Genomic DNA, 15,835 nt, shown 5'->3' on the forward strand with positions numbered 1-15,835 from the left:
AATTTATAATTCGTTATCGGGTTTCGTGCTGTTGCTTTTGATGTGCTCAGATTAGATTTTACACGGTCCGTCATTGTCAAGTATGTCTATGTTTCTGCGAAATACAGGTTCATTAATGTACATTAATGTACCTGTATGTATAATGTACATTAATATTTCATGGAAGTCACAGGTATTTCAAGCTTGGCAATATCTTCAGTCCTCGTGAGAAGTAAATACGAAGACGAGTCTTTACAATCATCGACAATTTGCGAAAATAACTAGAGGTCATTTCGAGTATACAATATAAAATCTTAACAAAATTAAACATTGGTTAGTCCAAAATAAGTCGTTGGAACCAAAGAAATACACCTACATAGAGAATATAGAAATATTTGCCCTTGAGAATGCAGCATCAAAATTATATTGATGTCATTTAACCTTGATGTCAGCCGACATTCATTAATCTGGGACTCTTCGGTATTACCGGTCACGTCTCAAGTCTGTATCTTCTCCACACAAGCATGATAACTTCTTTTCTGGGGAAGCCTGTGATTCAATATGTTCCTCTGTATTTTCAAACACTGAACATTCTTTACTGTGCTACGGAGTCCAGACCCCATTCCGACACAGTAAGACTATGGAACAGTATAGCAGTGAGCTTATGCTCTTCTGGATCCCCTAGACTAGTATCAGCTAGAACGATAACACATCTCTGAAGTGTGTCCTGTCATAGATATTATCTGTTGAGAAACGTCGGGCTCCGTGAATGACACTAGGGAAATCAGTCTTTTCTCTATTTAGAGTCAATTTATTGGCTGTTAGCAAACAACAAGACGCATATCATGTTACATTGTTAGCTTTGTGTCTTTGGCTGCACTTTCGTTGTTTTCGTCATTCATTGATAAGTTTATTATTTTGGGTAGCATAATTCACAATATCGTCAGTGTAGTGTCCGGCGGGTGTTTTCGGACGCACAACCGAGCTTTTTTCACGACATTCAATTTCACGATCACACACCACAGCCTGGTCTAAACGTGCACAAATATAATAAATATCCTCGCATTTGTGAAACAATTTATGTAAATTGAGTGGAAAATATTGGTACCATCGCTAAGGTAACGTCGTTTACTAGTGTCGACATCATATTCCATGCTGAATGAATTCATAAATGCATTCATACATTATACACTACAAGAAACCTGACTTAATGACTAATTCATGGTGGTAAAATTAAGATAAAACTGGGTCGAGATACTCTTCGTTTGTAAGCCTGTTTTATTGCTAACAGCCAATAATTCACTCTTAATTGAGAAAAGGGGTAATCCGTCTTGTGTCATTCTCGGAACATGGTGTTTCTCAACAGTTTCTGAGTATGGCATCGTACCTCATGAATTATTAAGTATCAACAGCTGGTTGCTCCGGAAACGAGTTGTGTTTCGGGTCATGGTGGGTCATTTTGCAAGTGAAACAACGCGGTGTATTGTTACGAGGCAGCATATATATTAGCTATATTTTACAAAATATATGTAATTGTTGAAAACATCAATTTAGCAGGCAACGAGTTGTTTTCAGTTTTTTGGAGAGGAAGCTCAGAAGCTACGAAGACGAATGAGTTACAATTATCCGTATAGGTTATGTCTCTGAAATACAATTGATTTAATTTTCATGATAGACTGACTTTATAGTCGAGTGTGTGTGCACGTAAACTACGTCTGACCTTTTAAGATTGACCTTTAATGATATAAATGACGTTAATTTTTGTATAAAGAAATATTGACATTGTAGTGTATTTGTTTAAAACGTTGAGATGGATATCTTTCGATGATTCGTTAATTAACAACCGAAAGGAGAAATTTGACAAACATAAAATTGATGTGACACCGGCGTTTAAAATGGGATAGTCGCATTACCATACAGAGCAATTACATACAAGTCGATTAAAATGAATATAGTCATTAGAAAACCAATTACTTTATCATTATTTTCAACGACGACGTTATACATGAATGCATGCGCGTTCGACCTACGTCATAGAGGTGTTAGACTACATTTGACGAGTGATGAATTTGTAGACTATAATAATTTGACAATAGTCACACATTTTCAACCTCTCTTAATGATAGAAAGTTTAGCTCAGCTTCCTAAAATCTGTAGATCTATATGCACTTAGTTTTATTTCAATTTACTGTACGTTTGCTTGGCAGTGCAAGCTTATGAATATTCCCAGCCCGGAAGCAGCTTTGTTGGCGCACGCATTTACTTCATCGAACTATTATTTGGCACTAGTGTTGATTGGAGAATGATGAAGGTGAACAGCGTGACGCATGCGCAGTTGCCGTTGCAAATTCTTATCAAATAACATCAACTGTGATACCATGACGTATGGACAAAAAAATCTGAAATCTTACTCGAGCCTTCAACATTGTGTGAATTCTTGAATAAAAACCGCAATGAAATAGAAAACGTCATTTCCCGTCAGCAAAGAGACGTTGTTTACAAGTGGATAAAAATCTGTGAAATACAGAGGCACGTGGTTGTCCCACGTGACGAAATACCCAGGATTTCGCAGGACATCAAAGGCCTAGGCTGAGATATTCATCATCGGTAATCGGCATACTTGTGCAAATTAATTTCTTTTAAATGTTACAGGTTATCATTATGGCGTCGAATAAATAGCCTGAAAATTTATCCGATGAGTGCACTAGAAGGTCAAGTCCCTCGACGTGTAATTTCGAGCGGGATAGCATACCTTTTGCTGTAGTTGATGGAGGATACTCTATTTTTAGTAACAACTGACTACCATTCCCTGGATCATCACAGAGGTTCCGTCACTCCGAGCTGAATTTTGAACTGATGTTTTCATTGTCTGTTGAATGGGGAGCTGGCTTTGAAAACCTTGTTATGTTTAGCAAAAGACGACAACTATCAAAGATTATTGGCGTATTTAAACCTGTAATTTACATTGAATTGAATTGAATTGAATTGAATTTATTTGGCAATTAAAATAAAATATATAAAATGTACATTTCACATTACTGCCGAGGATAACACAAGAAAGCAATTGATGCTTATTTCCATTGTGGTCCTCGATGTTAAAAAAACAAAAAACAAAATGACGGATTTGATTTTGACAAGACGGCAATTGTTCTGCTTGATCTATTGGAATACATGGGAAAATGTCATGACAATTATGTTTTAAAAAGTGTAGATAGATATATATCATTCATTAAAATCAGAGAAACATTCTTGACATTAAGTGGTCTTTTACTCTTTTTTTGAATACACTGATTGACTCACATTGTCTTAGTGACAAAGGTAAACTATTCCAAATTACGGAACCTGTATAATTAAAGGAATTAATGCCACAACCTTTTACCCTTGGAATCTTGAAAGATGCAACACAATTTCTTGTATTGTAACAGCTTATGTGTCTTTGTGCTTGATTTCTCATGTAATCGGGAGCATGGTCATTGAAGATATTATGCATATGATTAAGTTTAAGTTGGTTTACTCTCTGTTCAACAGGCAACATACCTACTTGACGGAATTCGCCCGGCCCAATGTGAACTCTAGGCGGGACATTCAACAGAAATCTGATAACTTTATTTTGAGCCACTTGTAGCCGTGATTTAGATCGTTTTGTAAGCCCAGAGTACCATGCAGAACAAGCATAATCGAAGTGACATTGAATCAGCGCCGAGACAAGGAGCTTCTTTATATCAAGTTTAAAATCCCTTGCATTTCTGTAAAGAAATTTCACTTTTTAGAACATTACTGACAATATCATTTACGATGGAATCACCCGACAGCGACTGATCTAATTTTACTCCTAAATATGCAACTTGCCGCTTTGACTCAATGTCAGTTCCACAACACTTGACCTGTAGTTCGTTTGAATTTTTTAACTTTCTTTTTGTTCCAAATAGAATTGACTCGGTTTTACCGAGATGCAAATATTTATTTTCAAACAAAAAATAATGATGTCTTATATCGCATTGATTTTTGAGAACTCACAAAATTCGAGAATGCATCCACCCTGCTGTACATCTGTATGCCCTAATTAAGAGTATATCTCACTTTTTGAAGACTGAAGATACGCATTTAATTCATTGTATGCATTCTCCAAGGATTACACGACACGGTTGGAACTTTACGTACACCTAAAGCTGAGAGGTGCTGCTCTTGGTGAGTTTTGATTTCACTCACGACAAATCTTGGACTTTTCAGTTGAATGGGCATCCTTTGGTGGAATGCGGCAGAACGAATATTTACAGCAAAACCTAACAAAAAAAAGCAAAGAATTGATTTTGAAAGATTTCAAAGTTTATGCATTATTGTGTTATGTGTATAATGACAATGCCATGAGGGTATAGCTCCCTGAACTCAAGACCTTTAAAATAGCAGTCAGCTTCTTTTTTCTCGAGTATTACTGAATTCGAATATGGTAAGATTTAGAGAAACTTGGTCTATAAAATTAAAGACAAGCAATAGAGTTTGGTGTCAATAAATTATTTTTATTTGTGCATAAATTTGTAAAAAGTAATTTGGCCATACATGTGCAATCAATATTTAGTGTAACAGAAATGCGGTAATTCAACTTGTTATCAATCGTACACAAAATGATCGCTTGATCGAGCAAACATTCTCTTAGACTTCAACTAATGACATTCTAATGGCACTCGAAAAGGCGTTTTTGTTCCATGTCGTTTGTGCTGTGTCAGAAACCCGACATCGTCTCGTGTGTGATGCAGGCCAAATAACACTCTCGCTGATACAACTATGGCCCGGAGATATTGGGCGATAACCGCCAAGGATGCATACTTGATCAATAGTCCTGTAAATGGGTGAGTAAATTTTTTGCGAGTCATCTTTTGCAAATGGAAAGCTTGGTCTCGCGACGTTAATTTCGAACAAAGTGTTCTTCCAGATCATGTTCTTCAGTTTTTAATAGTGCACGAAATGGACTCACGAATTAACTATTTGAATATCAAAATGGTATATTTATAGATTGTGAAGTGACATATTAACTTGCGCAGCAGCTTACACAGACAATGTTTAGGCTAAGTAAAATGCTAAATAAAATGAACAAAATGCTATAATAGTGAATCAAAGTGTCTTATTGTATGTCTAAAATCGTAATCTTATTAATGCACTGGACATTGAGAAGAATGCGACACTTTGCTTTACCGTTCTAGGTGAGTAAATATTTTCAATTGCATTCTGTACATATACAATTTTACATAAGTGGGTAATTTAATTTACAATAATATTGTTGGCTGATATGTCAGAAGAACATTTGAAAAGTGGCGTTTTCCCTAAGATCTATAAATCATCGAGATGTTGAAATTTGCATAATTACGTAAATATTTAGCAATGACATAAACAGAAAAAAATGTAAACAAACATATGTGCTTCAAAATAATCAAAGATCGATTTGTCACATTGCCTTCGCTAGTGGGAAATGAACTTAAGCTTACTACTGCAACAATAACGAAAATAAAAACCCGCCATCAAATTGAAACGAAATAACTAAACAAGAACAGCGTAAGCACTAATATAGTTAACTTTCGATAGAGATCAGCGATCCGTGACCAAAGACCTGCGTTTACAGTTAATGTTACTGGAAAACCGTGCTTCGGTCTATGTCACTCCGTTCAAGTTTCCTAAATGGAAAAGTCTTCTTCAAACTCAGCAGGCACAACTTTATTCTTCCCTTGATTGCTTGCCTAAAAGCGGAACCATAAAAAATGCATTAAAAGTCGTAATATCGATTTAACTAGAAGTTGTTCGGAAGTCCCGAGCTGTGCATAGAAATCACGTATTTCTGTTATATCGAGGACACTAGCTTTGGCGACAGCGTTTTAATGCATTGAAAAGGCTTTTTGTTGCTAAGTGATTGAATGCTTATTGGCTGTTGTATGCAGAAAACTTTGTATTTTAAGTTTATTAATCCTTAAATCACATATACCCTTATGTTCACAAATACCAAGTGAGAGTATCAATTGCTGTTTAAACTCAAACATTCAAAGGTTTATCTGCAGAATCAGTGTAAGATGCGCTATCAGTGCTAAATATAAATAGTATTTTATGAAAATTAAAATTATATATCTATTGCAAATATATAGCAATTTAACAAGCGCTTGCTCAAACAAAATTTTCGTTCTATTCAACGAATAATGTCGTTTGATATAGTTGAATAATAAGAATCACAGTACTTAATAATACTTAATATAGTTTATTGTAATGGGTAAGTAAGACTAAGTAAGTAATATGTAAGTAAGTAAGTAAGTGAGTAATTAATTAATTAATTAATTAATTAATTAATCATTAATTAATAATTTAATTAATTAATTAAGGAGTTAGTATTATAAGTAAGTATATAAGTAAGTAAGTAAGTAAGTAAGTAAGTAAGTAAGTAAGTAAGTAAGTAAGAATGTAAGTAAGTAAGTAAGTAAGTAAGTAAGTAAGTGAGTGAGTGGGTGAGTGAGTTATTCGGTTGGTCAGTCTGTCAGTCTTTCAAATAACAAGCCGATCAAACATTGAAATCAAAATATATTACATACCATGGCAAACATTGTCACGATACCATCAGATTTCAATTTTTTCTTCTTTTGCTCAGCTTTTTTCAACTGGGTAATTTCTGCCACTTGTTTCTGCACCCGACTTCTGATGCTTCGACGGGCATCAAATCGCGCATGCTCTGTTTTCTTCACTTCAATCAGGGCAGCCTTGTAATCCTCATCCCCTTCATACTGTATTCCAATAGCACGTATCATCTGTTGTCCATACAAAGATGTTGCATACATGAATTGTTCGAAGTGATAAATAAAAGACGATGATATCTATATTATTTGTAAATTACTATTCAATTGAAAAAGTCGCTAATCATTTGTTAACGCTCCTTGACAATTTTTTTCGCACTGCTTCAGGCATTTCATAATCACACTTGTGTTTGACTGGTGTATCCCATAATCTGAACATAAATCAACCACGTTATGGGTACAAACGTACACGCAACTTGACGTGGTATTCAAATGGGATTGTTTTTCTCATATACGTACCTCAGCATTAGTTGCACATGCTGACAGAAACACATCCGATGCCTGAGTAACAAAAGAAAGGAAAACGTTATTGAAATGTACATTTGCGTAATCTTTATCGTATGCGCAAAATGAAAGCCTAGTAATGTAACTTTAAAGCAGAATTACTGAAAGCTAGCAGTATGTCTATGAACTGCAAAGTGATGAGTTTATGTCAATTTTTTTTTCTCGGCGACATTGCGTGTAACGGGACTAATCTGTCTTGGCATTTTGAATTCACAGTCTGGTATGAATAGCGGCACAGTTTATCGTTTACTAAGACATTTTTTGACGAACAGTAAAGCAACTTGCAAACATTAAATAACAATTTCTAAATTATGTGCTGTCTCCGTGAACATAGCAGAAGAAGACAGTCCCATATTTTACGACCCTTTCACCCAACTCATCTTTATTATTTAAGTTGTAGTTGAAATAAAACACGTTCAAAGTACTTCGATAGCATGTGTCGAACATTGTTTACTGCAAGCGTCATACGCTGCGTCAATTGCAAAGAAAACATTTCTACAATTGATTTAACACAGTTAAGTAATTCATTACACGGCCATCGTACTTACGAACACAAACGACGCCAGGGCGAATATGTATCCAGTGATGAGATCATCTGTAACAATGGTATATGTACCAACAATCCAACACGTCACGTCTGCCAGCAGAAACTGCATTACAGAACGTAGTTCCTCCCTAAGATGGAAATGTGAAGTAGTGATGAGTCAAGGTAGCGATGTGAATGGATGCTGTATAGTTGATGGTCATATTTCGATCGCTGTGCAGTGAAAGTAAAATCTTTTCCTCACAAACATTTGCTCATATTGGGATATTCTTGCATCATAAATGATTACTTTGCCACAACCTTATTGACTTGAGATGCTAGATTTCCTATATCACATAAAGTACATGAACAGTGTACTTGCTAAGGTACGCCGTAGCTGCTTCTTAAAAGTGACAAGTGTAAGATTCTGTGTTAAATTTTCACAACTTACCAAAATTTCCGCCACTCATCGGTTTCATATACATTTTTCTCTCTGTTGTACAGAATGTGTGTGTATCCGAGGCAGAAACCACTTATCTAATGTCAAATAGTGAAATGCAAATTATTATTAAAATCAATGCTCAATAATATTTGTTGAGATACATATTGAACACGGTAAAAGGCAAGTTGGGTGGCCCTGTCAAAATGTACTGGGTTTTCAAAATGACAAAAACAGTACAATTAATGTCGGTTATTAAATATATTGTAACGACGAAGCACATTGACCGGGCTTACATATTAAAGGATACAAAAGATATCTTTACGTACTCGAGCACAGCATGTAAACAGCTCTAAATCTAAACATTTATCATGTCATTTTATAAAAGTAGAAACTTAAACGCAGATGTTGCATGCAAAACAAACAATGATATATATTTCACTATAGGTCTCATCAACTACACAGTCTAAGTCTAATTTTGCGCAACTGTCACAGATCACGTTACGCAAAGATACCGAGCGTTCTACAGTTGAAGTTTAGTGACTTCCCGGACTAGTGTGTAAGCTGGCCAGCTCGGCATTGAATATGGCTGCCTGTGATAGAACGAGGGAGGGGACACAAACACATATGACTGCGCCTGAGCGCCGATCGCCTTTAACAAAATTAACGATGCCACAGTCACAACGTACGACTGCTGGTTCCGAAATATATTGAATTCGCACACCAAATGATGTTTTTTTTCCATCAATGGCGCCGTGTTCTTCAGGCCCACCACTCCCAGCCTAGCCAGGCAGCCGCATTGCATCGATCCAGTGATTCTCTATAAGCAAGCCGCCGTCAACTAGCCAACCGTGCATGCAACGTATTATTAGCAATACATACCAGAATCATTATAACGTTGATGGCGCCGACAGCTGTGATAACCGTGTGATCGAGTCGGTTCCAGCAACTGTGAATGTTATTTCGTAATTTTAAAAAGGGTATGTCAACACATGCCGAATTATTAAGGAAATCTTGCCCATTATTGAAATGAACAAGGATGACAGAACAAGTTTTCGTTCATTTGCAAGTGTTGTTGCTACATTTTGAGATTCTTGTCCCTTACGGTTAAATTTCCTAAAACGAATTTGTTGCGCAGCATGCTTCGAAATTTTGAATTTTGTCTCTCTTTCCGTGCGGTTGTCTCAGAAAATATAGAAAGTGTTTAATTGTTTCTATCCATCATACATGTAATATTGAGAAAGACTTAAAAGAACCCTAGGCAGATTCAGTCATCTGAAACATATTGAAACATTATGGGGAAAAACAGACTCGCGACAAAAACAACAATTTAATGTTCATATTCCTGGAATAATACGTTTTGTCGTTGATTTGTCTTTACAATTTACATAAAGTTTACATACAATATATTGTATTCGCACGCACTTATTGCCTTCGGTTTGGTTATCATTTGACACTGATATAACGAAGGAACAGTGCACATCCTTGTACTAAACAAATTTAATTGACGAATCAGTTAATGCGGGTACAACGCAGGGAAGTCTGGTCTATTCAGTGAAGTCATTGTATCAATATTCAGCTATATGCTTCCAGTCGATTTGTCGGTTTTTTCGACAGAATTATGTACGATTTATATTTACCTTACGTCATCACTATTTGGTTCAATGATATCCATAGTCAGCCATGCCGCGATTATCGCTGGCAGGATCCATCCACAGCATGCAAAAGCAAACCTTGATAAAAAAGAATCAAATGTCGATTGAATGTGTACTGAAATCTCTGTGTAAATATTGTTGTGGCCCTTTGTAAGTTCCAGCCAGCAAGCAAATTTTTCATCTTTATCGTTGTTAGATATTCTTAGCTATAGTTTCTCATGTTCCTTCTGTTAGTTAAACTGATCTTCTTTAGTTTCAGATCTATCATTTCACAAAGTAGGTAAATATAAGATATTTAGAGTTTTTTTATTTCTTTTCTAAGACAGACTTTCTGTAACGGTGCACTTACTTCGCAGAACTACTGGTATGGATGTACTTTGACAGTCGGAGGAAGATCTCAATGGATAGATTCATAATCCATGCGATATTGACGACTTGTGCCACTTGGAGTGTTATCGCAATGGTTGGGCATGCTGGCTGAAGAGGGATAAACTCGTCAAGTTAGAACACCGTAGAAGGGCACACATAGTACAACAATCTTCTTTGCCTTTTATAATTTTAACTTGGTCACAGCCCCCGGCGCTATGATTAGATGACAATTACAGGTGTAAAACTCACACAATAGCTTCATTTCGTGTATGATTATTATCGTGAGAAAAAAATTATTACACAATTGTCATATATTTTTGCAATTTCTGCACAATTACTGATGTAAAATATTGTGACCTGTGTGATGGCCAGACATCGTCTTTCCATTGAGTCATGTAACTATGAGTATCACACTCCACACAGTGGCGGCGCTCTCACTTATGTTACACTTCTGCTGCCGCTTTCACAGGCAAGCATAAGAGCAAATAGAAGCACGACTTTTATCAAGAAGACTCATGCTTTTATCAAAAGGCAGTAATTGTGAACTTAATACCTTATGACAGAAATTAGTCGATGATATTCAATGCTAGTAGCTAGGCTTAATCGACGAGATATTAATTGTCAAAAACCGGCAGACTGATGACAGACACGAGCGATCGCTTATCATGTTAGTCATCACTTCAGTCGATGATCTCAGCAAAGGAAAGCAAAGATTGTAGTAAATCGACATACCGAGTTGTCGTCAACGACAAGGCTTACAATGGTCACAACTGGCAGGGGGAGGAACGAAATGATGGAAACTTTCAGCAAATTATATCTGTCCGTACTTATCCTGAAAGACAAAAGCATAAATACATGTAAATTTGGCACCAAGTAGGTATTCGTACTATGTGAATCAATCCTTCAGTCAGTCAGCCATCGCCTCCTGTTTAAATGTACAATGCCTTTCCGTTTTTGAAAGTCCAATATCTTTATGATGCATCCCCTCCATCCATCTCGCCGTATGTCATTTTCTTCCTCGTCTCAAACTGCGGCATTTTTGAGAGACAAGGAAATGCCATGACGCCAGATAATCTGATGTACCGTAGATTGTGAAAGGTAACATTAGGCCGCGTCCCTACACACTAGAATCCGTACTTCCTCGCGTGAGCAGAATTCCTTTGCATTACATAAAGTAAGGCCATCCAAACGCATCGTGTAAGGGATCAAGCGTATGATTAAAAAGTTTAATATTTACCTTGATAGAGTTGCAAGAATAAACGATATCAACAATAGCAAAACCGAGAGTCCGTTACAAATGATAGATATTACTCTTCGAGCGGCGATGTAGAATGGCTGAAAATGAGTTAACGAAAGAACGAATGGATGAATGAATGAATGAACGAATGAATGAATGAATGGATGAAAAAAGAAACTAAAGTGAAACTAGTCTTGCATGGATATTGCACAAAAATCATGAACTTAAGGTAGGATGCGCTTCGAGGACAGATATTTGGACTCTCAAATTTCTACAATTCTTTTCTGATCTACCACTTGTGGGGGCTAACTTAAAAGCTCTTGGAGAAAGTAAAAACTTTCACCCTCCAGGATTCGAAAATCCAATAGTTAACTTTCGACATAGAGTTAGCACAGGGATGACGGCCATTTTGAATTTGAAATATCGCTAAATGTTGGGCAATTTGTTTCGCTAGTTCCAAAATTTGCATGGTTACTCCAAATTTTTATTGTGATTTGGTATTACAATGGTTGAAACTTTCATTTCGAAAAGTTTGGTTAAAAGTGTCAGTCTTTCACTTTCGAGAAGCATACTTCCTGAAATACGATCGACAAAGCACTGAAGGAGGGAAGAAGGGGAGGAAATACTTGTAAAATAATCCCAATCATAGCCATCCGTAAACCATGACACTAGGTCAAAATTCGTAATACACCATTCATAAACAAAGACACAAAATAGCACAGAACAGACAGACTGGTTTTCACCACGCCTTGTGAAGTTACTCAGGGTTAACGTCGTCAACATTTTCTCCCGCACCAACAATACATATGATATTACAATCTCGTATATCTAATGTCGCGCGCTCCATAGGATTCAACGTAACGCGTCGATGACGTCATGGGCCTCATAGTCATCACGACGTTCGGTGTACGGGACATGTAATAACATATATTTGAAGTGAGCAGTACTGACTGCCACACATCTCGACTGTTACATTCCTAAAAGTAAGGCGAAATACAACTTACCACAGGCTTTTCGCCGATGGTCATCAACACTGCGTAATTTCCCACTTCTTTGCATTCACACGATGTGAAACTTTTGTCTGATTGTGAGGAAATAAGCTTGCAAGGTTCTGTTTCCCATATGCTGCGAACAGATGAAATCTCCGGAGATGAATAAAACGCTCGCAAGAGATTACACATTGTCAAACTTTGACGAGGGAACCCCAACGCCTAGACCTTTGAAGAATGAACTTGGATGGGGGACGGTGCTTTCGTGAGGCGCGGCAACATTTTATACAATGGTTTTGGAGAGTTATATGTTTACATGCGTAAGAGAGAAGTCCACAAACTTTGAAATTGGAGAAACGGCTAATTTATGTCAAGGCAACCGGGAATCTAATGTGGTTTGTCGTGCATTTCATAGAGTGTGACGTATCGTCTTTACATTTACGAGACAATGTTGTTAACCCTAAACTCAATTCGTAAAACAAATCAATATCGATACTTGCAAAATATTACGACCCAAAACAACTTGTTTTGCACCTTGAAATTTTCATGTAAAACAATCAAAATATAAGATTGTGACTGCAAATAAAAATCTCTGAAAACATACCCTCTCCGGTTTCCGTATGTCATACTAACACACTCCGCATCATAGCCAACCTACGATAGAAAAGAAGAGTTGAGATATCTTTAAGCTGGACACTTGTATAGGTGATTGTAAGAAAACTGAATGAAGAATTAACGCAATTCCTTGATATCATTTTAATATATATATATATATATATATATATATATATATATATATATATATATATATATATATATATATATATATATATATATATACATATACTTATTGCAAAGCGTTTCAACGCTGTGATCGACTTAACCCATTGTCTTGATTCATCTTTGGTTTGTTTGTTTGTATTAATTTTCTTGGAGTCTGTTATTGGGCCTTTGGGCCTGTTGAAGCGTCAAATAAATAAATAAATAAATAAATAAATAAATAAATAAATAAATAAATAAATAAATAAATAAATAAATAAATAAATAAATAAATAAAATGATGTAACCGCGTACTTATGTATGTATGTATGTATGTATGTATGTATGTATGTATGTATGTATGTATGTATGTAATATATATCGTTTGTACGCCAAAATGTAATAATAAATTACCTCTTTATGGATTATCTTTGAAGTCAACGTCAATGAAGCCATTTTCTTAGTAGAACCAGCGTCTGTATATAGCATAACTGATACCACTGGCGAATTCACTTTCCTCACGCGTTTCAACGCTGTGATCGATTTAACCCATTGTCTTGATTCGTCTCTGGTTGAACGGAAAAAATTAAGAACGGAGGGGTAGACTTTCTAAACGAACGATCGCTATAATAAATTCTGGTTGTTAACATCTTGTGCCTACGGCCGCATCGTTATGTCGAGAGTATAATCACATTGGCGGTTGCTATTCTCAAAGAACTTGTTGTTCACAACATGATTGCGTATTCGTAGAATTCGAAATTTACATAAACCGCTCACTTGCGCAGCTTTTTAAGGAACTATTCTTTTAAATTTATTAACCTGTAACTTACTCCGCTGATTTGACCTCGATACAATCAATATTGAGCAGGTGCCCCCGACATATGGAAAGTGCTTCATAAATTTCTTCGATTAATGTGATTACAACGCAGGTACATTTCAATGAGACCGATGGGGAAGATTTTTGAAACGGGTTACACAAGCCTATGTTTTAAGGTGGCGTTGTAGTTAAACGCTTAAAGCCATATTTATCTTCAAAGATGACGTTCATATCCTCTCAAAAAGCAGAGAGTTTACAGTTTAGTATAAAGGTAATGAAGGCTACGTCACATATCGTTTCTACCTTTGATAGAGATATACGATATAGTGAGTCGATCAATGAGGTTTCATGATAACAGGGAAACATGGCGAGACACCGTGCTTTGACCGTTGTCATGTAATCTGGGTCCCCGGTAAAACCGGTTTTATGTTCGAGTGATTCGTCTTAACGGTGTTTTGGAACCAACCGTGAGGTTCCCTCATCACGTTAAGCAAAATCGAAATTACTGTGTGGAATATGACCAGGTCTGAGAAAGCAGTCGGGAGACGAAGTCGTCTAATACTATATATGACTACCGGTACTTTATTCTATACTAACATAATAGACAGTGGCTAATACAGTGAAGCATAACACTTGGGTGAGAGACCATGAATAGAGTCCAGTGACGTGAAGTGCCTCTGTTGAGGGTGGAAATGTCTCTGATTAGGGAAGGCGAGGTTCCCATAGATAAACTTATACGCACTTTTGGCGGGAAAAGTGTCTATGAGTCATGAGAAAGACACATGATGTTTTAGACATATTGTCTTAGCAGGTGGAATCTCTGGTTGGTAAAATAAACAGTGATAGGAAGCGTGTGCCCCAAAGCTTAGTCTTAGAAGGAATGCTATCAGAGTATCTATAGTAAGACACTGTAGTAATAATGACGTAATACAAGAATATATTTCCTAACAATTAACCTTGTTAACAATGTAAGAATATCGTCGCAAAACAAAATAGTCTATTCGTTAACAGTATTTAAAGTACACAACATGAAAATTTCACAAACTTTGACCCAGCTAGAGTGGAGTTCTATTTTCTTGAAATGTTGAATGGATCAATTCGTATGTGCATAACCTTACACGTCTTTTTCACTAGATTTATGACTGCTTTTACTTTGAAAAAAAAAAAAAAAAAAAAAAAAAAAAAAAAAAGTGATTATATGCAAAGTCATCGCACGTAAATTTTTGTAGATTGACGTGACGCTAAGCCTAAGTCTTGATGAACTAGGCATTTCGGGGCGATTGTCATATTTCGATACTTACTGCTGTGCATCGCCAACTGGCAGTAGATCACCAAAATTGTGGTACACATACACAATTACCACATCTATTCCTGAGAATAGAAGAAACCGTTCTATTTGAGACTGTCTCCGAGACTCAATTTTTAAAGTGACAATCTGCATTCCCAATAAACTTGTGAATATATATATATATATATATATATATATATATATATATATATATATATATATGCGTGTGTATAAGTATACATTTGTCCTCGTGAGAAATTAATTTTTCTATGATATATATATATATATATATATATATATATATATATATATATACATATATATGTGTGTGTGTACATTTGTCCTCGTGAGAAATATATATATATATATATATATATATATATATATATATATATATATATATATATATGTATTTACGCAATTTTCTCAATGTTTGGAAAATTTGTTGTTATTGCGGACAGCTGAATTATAATTAAACTAAAATAAACTTTAAATAAACCAAACGTTGAACTGTACCAGTGTGACTTATTGATGCAAGGCTTTTTCGACAAGCCAGTAATAGTGAATATATCTAGATAAATATGGAAGTCGACTACACACCCGCAACAATATTAAATTGCTAAAATATGCAGTTGATAGGGAAAAATTTGCAGTTATTACAAAACATCTTG

At 35.9% G+C, this 15,835-nt stretch overlaps 1 protein-coding gene across 1 annotated transcript in view; it reads right to left on the bottom strand.

Annotated features, from left to right (window-relative positions):
* Positions 1–4,478: 4,478 nt before the first annotated feature.
* The window catches only part of LOC139144098 (adhesion G protein-coupled receptor L4-like), a 44,949-nt gene continuing 33,592 nt past the window's right edge, over positions 4,479–15,835 (bottom strand). The window contains exons 14-27 of the mRNA XM_070714771.1: positions 15,178–15,247; positions 13,474–13,627; positions 12,905–12,954; positions 12,316–12,436; positions 11,312–11,409; positions 10,807–10,906; positions 10,055–10,182; positions 9,691–9,783; positions 8,933–8,999; positions 8,063–8,148; positions 7,637–7,763; positions 7,044–7,085; positions 6,546–6,758; positions 4,479–5,708 (exon numbers count right to left, since the gene is read on the bottom strand). Of these exons, the coding sequence (XP_070570872.1) occupies positions 5,646–5,708; positions 6,546–6,758; positions 7,044–7,085; positions 7,637–7,763; positions 8,063–8,148; positions 8,933–8,999; positions 9,691–9,783; positions 10,055–10,182; positions 10,807–10,906; positions 11,312–11,409; positions 12,316–12,436; positions 12,905–12,954; positions 13,474–13,627; positions 15,178–15,247 (1,412 nt within the window). The 3' untranslated portion in view covers positions 4,479–5,645. The remainder of the gene's footprint in view (positions 5,709–6,545; positions 6,759–7,043; positions 7,086–7,636; positions 7,764–8,062; positions 8,149–8,932; positions 9,000–9,690; positions 9,784–10,054; positions 10,183–10,806; positions 10,907–11,311; positions 11,410–12,315; positions 12,437–12,904; positions 12,955–13,473; positions 13,628–15,177; positions 15,248–15,835) is intronic.

The sequence above is a fragment of the Ptychodera flava genome, chromosome 11 (assembly GCF_041260155.1).
Source record: "Ptychodera flava strain L36383 chromosome 11, AS_Pfla_20210202, whole genome shotgun sequence".
Classification (NCBI taxonomy): domain Eukaryota; kingdom Metazoa; phylum Hemichordata; class Enteropneusta; family Ptychoderidae; genus Ptychodera; species Ptychodera flava.